At 38.0% G+C, this 9,147-nt stretch overlaps 1 protein-coding gene across 1 annotated transcript in view; it reads right to left on the reverse strand.

The window, feature by feature from the left end:
* Positions 1 to 8,273, reverse strand: part of LOC137217824 (protein WWC3-like) — a 29,268-nt gene extending 20,995 nt beyond the window's left edge. Inside the window, exon 1 of the mRNA XM_067724787.1 lies at positions 8,061 to 8,273. Coding sequence (XP_067580888.1) covers positions 8,061 to 8,248 — 188 coding nt within the window. The 5' untranslated portion in view covers positions 8,249 to 8,273. The remainder of the gene's footprint in view (positions 1 to 8,060) is intronic.
* Positions 8,274 to 9,147: the final 874 nt, after the last annotated feature.

Raw genomic sequence — 9,147 nt, forward strand, 5'->3', positions numbered from 1 at the left:
TGCATGAACACAGTGAGGAGTTCAACAAAAACAGAAAATATAAGAAAGTAACAAATCGAAGTCACAGAACTAAAAAATTGAAAAACACTGAAAAATACACTAGTGGGGTTCAATAGAACCCTTAGATGAAGCAGAAGAAAGGATCAGTGAACTCAAAGCAAGGGCAGTGGAATTCACCCCAGCAGAGCAGCAAAAGGAGAAAAAAAAAATTTTAAAGTGAAGGCAGCTTTAGGAATGTGTGAGACAACATCAGGTGGACTGACATGCATATTATAGGGGACCCAGAAGGAGAAAAGAGAGAGAAATGGGCAGAACTCTTATTTGAAAAAGAATGACTGAAAAGTTCCTTAACCTGGGGGAGGAAACACATCCAGCTCCGAGTTCCAAATAAGCTGTACTCGAAGGAAACCACAGCAAGATGCAGTATAATTAAAATAATTATAAAAAAAGTTAGAGACTTAGGGCAGCAAGAGAAAAAGCAATTTGTTACACATAAGGGAATACTCAGAAGACTATCAGCAGGTGTTTCAGCACAAACTTTGCTGCCCAGAAAGAAGCTGCACAATATAATCAAAGTGCTGAAAGAAAAAAAAGAATACCTAGTAAAGTTACCATTCAGAAGGAGAGAATTTTCCATATAAGCAATCCTACAGGAGGTGATCGCCACTAAACCAGTCTTATAAGAAATGTTAAAGGGACTTCTTTAAGCTGAAAAGAAAGGGCACTAAATAACAGGAACATATATCAAAATATAAATCACTGGTAAAGGTAAATATATATGAAAGGCAGTGGATTAATCTTTGTAAAGCTAGTATGAAGGTTAAAAGATGAAAGTAGTAAAAATTACTGTAAAAATAATAATTGGTATTAGGAGATACACAAGACAAAAGATGTAAAACATGACATCAAAAACATAAATATTGTGTGTGGGAAAATAAAAACTTAGAGGTTTAGAATGTATTCAAACTTAAGTTGTTATCAACTTAAAATACACTGTTATAAGCTGTTACATGTAAGCCTCATGGTAACTACAAAGCAACAATCTGTGGTAGATAACACAAAAAATAATGACAAAGGAATCTAAGCATACCATTTGCAAACTGCAAAGGAAGAGAGCAAGAAACAAGAAAGGAATGCTGGAACGAGAAAACAATTTTTAAAAAAATGAAATGGCAATAAATACAAATGGACTAAATTCTCCATTCAGAAGTAGTAGAGTGACTGAATGGCTAAAATAAATAACATATTTATACACTGCCTACAAGAGACTCACTTCAGGTTTCAGGACAGGCACAGACTAAGAGTGAAAGGGGGGACAAAGATATTCCATAGGAATGGAAACCAGAAGAAAGCTGTGGCAGGTATATATATATATCAGATAAAATAGAGTTTATGAACAAAGACTGTAATAAGAGACACAGAAAGGGATTACATAATGATAAAGGGGTCAGTACAGTAAGAGGATACAACATATGTAAACATTTATGCACCCAACACAGAACCATCTAAATATATAAGCAAATATTAACAGTCCTAATGGGAGAAATAGACATCAATACAATAATAGTAGGGGATTCTAATACTCCACTTATATCAACAATACAGATCATCCAGGCAGAAAATCAGTAAGAAAACGTAGGCCTTAAAGAACATGTGAGATCACATAGATTTATCAGATATATACAGAACATTCCATCAAAAGAAAAATCAGCAGAATCACACATTTTTCTGAAGAGCATATGGAACATTCTGGAGAAGAAATTATTTTTTAGGCCACAAAACAAGCCTTAATAAATAAAGGAAGATTCAAGTGTATTCAACAACAGGTGTAAAAGTAGAGATCAATTATGAAACAAAACTGGAAAGTTCACAAATGTGTGAGATCAAACAACATGTAGTGAACCGCCCATGGGTCAATGAAGAAATCAAAAGAGAAATTTAAAGAAAAACAACCTCAAGAAAATGAGAATACAACATAACAGATTTATGGAACGCAGCAAAAGCAGTTGTAAGAGGTAGGTTCTTGGTGATAAAATAAGAGGTAGGTTCTTGGTGATAAAATGCCTAACTCAAGAAACAAACTAACTTCACACACGAAGAAAATAGAAAAAGACCAAATGAAGCCCCAAGTTACTATTAGGAAAGAAATAACAAAGATCGGGATGGAAATAAATGTAACAAAGACTCAAGAGACAATAGAAGAGAGGAATGAAATTAAGAGGCTTTTTTTCTTTTAAAAGATAGACAAATTGACGAAAGTTTAGCTAACCTTGTCAAGAAAAGGACAGGGCTTAAATACATAAAATCAGAAATAAAAGAGGAGACGTTACAACAGACACCATGGAATACAAAGGATTACAAGAGGCTGCTATAAACAATTATATGTCAGCAAATTGAATGACGCAAAAGAAATGGATGCATCCTAGAAACATACAAGGCAGGACTGAATTATGAAGAAATAGAAAACTGAACATACCAATAAATAGTAAGGACATTGAATCAGTAATCCAACACTTCCCACCAAACAAAAGTTCAGGACCAGCAGGCTTCTCTGGTCAATTTTACCAGTCAAAGAAGATTTACTACCTGTCTTTCTCAAACTTTCTGAAAATGTTGAAGGTGAGGGATGCTTCTTAACTAATGATGCTAGCATTACCCTGTTACTAAAACCTGACAAGGACACCACAAGAAAAAGAAAATTATACTTCTATATCTGTACACACCAAATACACACATCAAACTTCTGGAATGCTACACAGCAGTTCTAAGAGCAATGTTTTTAGTGATACCTACTACAAGACATAAGAAAATCTTCAAATACACAGCCTAACTTTGAACCTCAAGGAATTAGATAAAGAAGAACAAATGAAGCCTAAAGTTAGCCCAAGGAAGGAAATATTAAAGATGAGAGCAGAAATAAATGAAATAGAGGCTAAAAAGACAGTAGAAATTATCAATGAAACCGAGAGCAGGTTCTTTGAAAAGATAAACAAAATTGACAAAGCTTTAACCAGGCTCACCAAGAAAAAAAGACAATTAAAATCAGAAATATCACAAATAATTAAACTAAGAAATGAATGAGGAGACATAACTAATACCACAGAAGTACAAAGGATCATAAGAGACTACTATGAACAATTACATACCAACAAATTGGACAACCTATGAGAAATAAATTTCTAGAAACATATAACCTTCCAAGACCAAACCATAAAGAAACAAAATTTGAAGAGACAGTTTACTAGTAACAAGACTGAATCTGTAATTAACAACCTCCCCCAAAAGTCCTGGAGCACATGATTTCACTAGTGAATTCTACCAAACTTTCAAAGAAGACTTAATAACAATTTTTCCCCAACTCTACCAAAAAATAGAAGATGAAGGAACAATTTCAAACTCATTTTATGATGCCAGCATTACCCTGTTAACAAAACCTGACAAGGACACTACAAGAAAAGAAAGTTACAGGCCAATATCCCTGATGAACATAGACGAAAAAATCACCAGCAAAATATTAGCAAAGTGAATTCAACAATAAATTAAAAGATTCATACACTATAATCAAGTGGGAATTATTCCAGAGATGCAATAATGGTTCAATATTTGCAAATCAACATTGTATACCACATTAACAAGATGAAGGACAAAAATGATATGATTATCTCAATAGATACAAAAAAAGCATTTAACAAAATTCAAACCATTTTTGACAAAAACTCTAAAAAAAGTGGGTATACAGGGAGAATACCTGAACATAATAAAGGTCATTATGACAAACCCACAGCAAACATCATACTCAAACATGAAAAACTAAAAGCTTTTCCTCTAAGACCAGGAACAAGGCAAAGATGCTCACTCTCGCCACTTTTATTCAACATAGTATTGAAAGTCCTAGGCACAGCAATCTGACTAGAAAAAGAAATAAATCCAAAATGGAAAGGAATAAGTACACCTATAACTATCTGCAGATGACATGATATGACATATAGGGAACTCTAAGGACTCCACCAAAAAGTTGTTAGAACTAATAAATGAAGTTGCAATAAATTTGCAGGATACAAAACCAATATAGAGAAATATTTTACATTTCTAAACACTAACAGTGATCTGTCAGAAAGACAAATGATGAAAGACAATCCCATTTACAATTGTATCAAAAAGAATAAAATACCAGGAATAAATTGAACGACGGAGGTGAAAAACCTGTACAATGATGAGAGAAACTGAAGAAAAAAACAAATAAATAGAAAGATATTCTGTGTTTGTGGATTGGCAGAATTAATACTGTTAAAATGTCAATAATACTCAAAGCAATCTACAGAGTCAATGCAATCCCTATCAAAATACCAATGGCATTTCCCACAGAAAGGGAATAAACAATCCTAAAATTGGCATCCACAAATGACCCCAATAGTCAAAGCAATCTTGAGAAAGAACTAACCTGGAAGAATCACACTTCCTGACTTCAAACTAAATAACAAAGCTATAGTCAAATCAGTATGATATCTGTTTAAAAGACACATAGATCAATGGAGGAGAGCAGACAGCCTAGAAGTAAACCTACTCATATATGGTCAGTTAACTTACAACAAAAGAGACAAGAATATAAAATGGGGAAAGGACATTCTCTTCAATAAATAGTGATAAGAATACTAGACAGCCACACACAAAAGAATGAAACCGGACCACTAGCTTACACCATATAAAAAATTAACCAAAATGGATTAAAGATTTGGCTATAAGATGTGAAACTACAAAACTCCAAGAGGAAAACATAGGTGGTATGTCAAAACCCTGACACTGTTCTTGGTGACAACATTTTGGATTTGACATCAAAAACACAGGCAAAAGTAGCAAAAATAAGCAAATGTACTATATCAAACTAAAAACTTTCTGCACAGCAAAGGAAACCATTAACCAAATAAAAAGGCAACCTAATGAGTGGGAAAAGATACCTTCAAATTCTATATCTCATATGAGGTTAATATCCAAAATATATAAAAAATTCACACAACTCAATTGAAAAAAACAAAAAAATCAATTAAAAAAATGGCCAAAGAATCTGAAATAGACATTTATCTAAAGACATACAGATGACCAACACATGTAAAGGCACATGTAAAGATGCTCAACATCTCTAATTATTAGAGAAGTGCAAATCAAAACCACAGTGAGATACCACCTCACACCTGTCAAAATGGCTATAATCAAAAAGAACAGAAATAACAAGAGTTAGTGAGGATGTGGAGAAAGGGGAACCCTCCTACACCGTTGGTGGGAATGTAAATTGGTGCAGCCACTATGAACAATAATATGGAGGTTCCTTAAAAATCAAAAATAGAGTTACCATATGATCAAGCAACACCACTTCTGGATATTTATCCAAAAAGAAATAAGTGATAACATTAATTTGAAAAGATACATGTATTTCAATATTTATAACAGCATTAGTTACAACAGCCAAGATATGCAAACAAGGTAAGTGGCCATTGTCAGGTGGATGAATAAAGAAGATGTGGTAAATACACACACACGTTGGAATATTACTCAGCCAGAAAAGAAGAAAATCTTGTCATTTGTGACAACATGGAGAAATCTTGACAGTACTGTGCTAAAATGAGGTAAGTCAAAGACATAAAGTATGGTCTCACTTATATGTGGAATCTAAAACAAACAAACTAAGACGGTCATAGATACAGAGAGAAGATTGGTGGTGGCCAGAGCTGAAGGACAGAGTGAAATGAGTAAAGGTGCTAGACTTAATCATTCTGTATTGTGTATTTGAAAGTTGCTATGAAAGTAAATCTTATAGGTTCTCATCACAAGAAAAAAAAAAGTTGTAACCATGGTGGTGATGAACGTAAATGTAAATTCGCTGTAAAACAGAGGTGGAAACATTTATACAAGACAGTCTATCAATTATTGAGAGATGTAAAAACTGTCTGGGATGTAAGTGGTCATATTTCTTTTCTGTTTTTCTATAAAAATAGGAATCTTAAATACATGCCAAACTTCTGTACACATTTTTTCTACTAGGAAGCAAAAGACATACAGGAAACTTGCCAGGGTTCAGCCCTAGAAGTAGAGTCTCATGTTTGCACATTAAAGAAGGTGAACTTCTAAGAACATTAAGAACTCCTTCTACAAAGAGGAGTATTTTAAGAGATAATAGATTTTAAAATGTAGAGTCTAATTTACTATCTTTAAGTCATTTACTTTAAATAGTACTTTACTTTTTAAATGTTTATTTTTTATTAATTTCTACTGAAGTATAGTTGCTTTATAATGTGTTAGTTTCAGGTGAACAGTCAAGTGATTCAGTTATACATATATAAACAGATATTCCCTTTTTATACTCTATTCCATTATAGGTTATTACAAGATATTGAGTATAGTTCCCAGCGCTATACTGTAGGTCCTTGATGGTTATCTATTTTATATATACTAGTATGTATATTTTAATCCCAAACTAATTTATCCATCCTCCCTTTCCCCTTTACCATTTCTGACCCAGGACCAATATATTTCATGCTCAGAAGACAAGTTCACTTCTCCTTCTTCACCCCATGGTTTCAGATCCCAAGACTCAGCTCCTGCATTGTTCCCACAAAAGACCGCATAAACTGGACAAGTTTGGAGGACCCAGGCCTTGAATCCAAGCATAATGGTAACACCTGCTCTGGGGGTTCCCTGGATTTGTGCCCTGGGATCTCCACATGGCAAGGGCAGAATCAGTCACTGGTGTGTGGGTGTCAGGTCCTGAGAAGCAAGTAGTATTCACAGGACTGAATCCATCCCATTAACAGAGAACCAAGTGGAACTGCCAGGGCCTCCCACCCAGAACGTACACAAGAGAATACCATGGGAAGAATGGAAAGTGATATTAAGCGGAAACAATACAGAAGCACAAGAGCACAGATGAAACTTCCACTTCATATCCCTTTGCAGAGTCAGAAGCAATAAATTCTGGGTTTATTTTGAGCGAGGTGAGAGGGCACTCTACCATGCCAGGCAAATTAGAATGTACTCTGCCCATTCCAATGCACTGGACTCTCCAAACCACACCGCTTCCCTCCAGCGCTGACATTAGCCCCTAAGGACAGGACACAGACCTATCAATTAATGATGAATAACCAAGCAGAGATAACCCCCAGCAAATACAGAGGACAATCCTAACATTCGATGAAACAGTCATTATAAGGGCATCTGTACTAACCAAATAATTCAGGTGACTATTAAACTCTACCTAGAGAATGCTCACAGAGATACAGCTTATGATCCTGGTAATACAGTGAATTTTAAGGAGCCAGTATGTTATCAAATGGGCGGTGGGCTCTCCAAAGCTCAGCAAATATCCCCAAACTTCTAACAGCTGTGCAACGTGGAAAGCAGACCCAGCCTTCCACGCAATCCGTGATCACACAGCAATCTGTGATCACACACAGCAAACGCAAACCAGGAGACAGGGCACACGATGAAAGGGCGAGCAACAGAGGACAAAGGACTCTGTGCTGGCTTCATGTGTCCCACACTGGGAGAGCCCCAAGACCAACTGAAGAGGCGCACGTTCAGAAAGACACGCGAGAGAGCGGAGACTTCCTGCTGCCAAAAGGGCAGGCTTTGCTGGCGAGAAATCAAAGTCGGAGATAAAAGTAAGAGGTAGACTGCGGAAACGGAGATGCTGCTGATGTCAGGAACGAGGTTCCTCCGTGGTCACGGAGCCGACCACCACCTGCCTCCGGCCCCCTGTTGGCTGGAGACCCGACACCTGTCCTGGGCGCTGCCCTGAAAACACAGGGGCCGGGTGCACCCGGTACCTGCAGCGGGAGTGGGCGGGGTCTAAGTGGTGGGTTCCCCGGTCTTCCTTACTCTATCCGGTTCTCGACCACCTCCCACTTGTAATAGGGACCGGGAGCCTCTGAGCCCTGGGCACCCCCTGCAGATGGCAGGCACCGGCTCCCTCCACCTTCCGCCAGGCCGTAGCTGCCTGAGTAACAAGCCTTCGGCTTTGCCAGCTGCTCCTCCGCCGGAAGCCGGCCCCGCCTGCCCAGCCAGCCCACCTTTCCGTGGCACCCTGCACGGATGTGGCCCGGGAGCGCTGGATCTCCTCCTCCAGGCGCCGCCGCTCCTCCTCCAGCCGGGCCACGTCCTCCGCCGGCCTCCTCTGCTGGATGATGAGCTGCAGCTCCTGAAGCAGGGCCTCCTTCTCCTTGATGAGCTTCAGCCGGTCCCTGTCGGCCTCGGCCATGCGCGGCCAGGACTCGCTCTCAAACTGGGCCACCTGCCTCTGGATATTTGCGACTCTGCGAGACAGGGACACTGAAAAATCCATGAACTTCATTTTTAAAATTCTCTTCACAATACAGACGCTAAAATCCTCAACTAAGTATTAGCAAATAGAATCCAACATAACACAAAAAGATTTACACCACAACCATCAAGTGGGATTTATCCTAGATGTGCTGGTTCAACATTCAAAAATCAATTAATATAATCCATCACAGCAACAGATTAAAAAAGAAGATCATGTGACCATATCAAGAGAGCAGAACAAGCATCTGACAAAATCTAGCATTCATTTAGTATATATGAAAAACAAAACCAAAAACACCCCTCTAAAATAGAAACTTCCTCAATTTGATAAAGCACATCTACAAAAAAATAATAATAATACAACTAATACCATTCTGTTTTTAATTTTTTTTATTAATTTATTTTGGGCTGTGTTGGGTCTTCATTTCTGTGTGAGGGCTTTCTCTAGTTGTGGCAAGTGGGGGCCACTCCTCATCACAGTGTGCAGGCCTCTCACTATCGCGGCCTCTCTTGTTGCGGAGCACAGGCTCCAGACGCACAGGCTCAGCAGTTGTGGCTCACGGGCCTAGTTGCTCCGTGGCATGTGGGATCCTCCCAGACCAGGGCTCGAACCCGTGTTCCCTGCATTAGCAGGCAGATTCTCAACCACTGCACCACTAGGGAAGCCCCAATACCATTCTTAATGGTGTGAAGCTCAAGCTTTCTCACTGATATCAACTTCAAAACAACGGTTTACCCCATCACTAATCCTTTTCAATGTCATATGGAAGTCCTAACTAATGGAATAACATAAAAGGAATACACTGTGCACAGATTGGAAAGAAAGACATAAAA

The sequence above is a fragment of the Pseudorca crassidens genome, chromosome Y, assembly GCF_039906515.1.
Source record: "Pseudorca crassidens isolate mPseCra1 chromosome Y, mPseCra1.hap1, whole genome shotgun sequence".
In the NCBI taxonomy this organism is placed as follows: Eukaryota; Metazoa; Chordata; class Mammalia; order Artiodactyla; family Delphinidae; genus Pseudorca; species Pseudorca crassidens.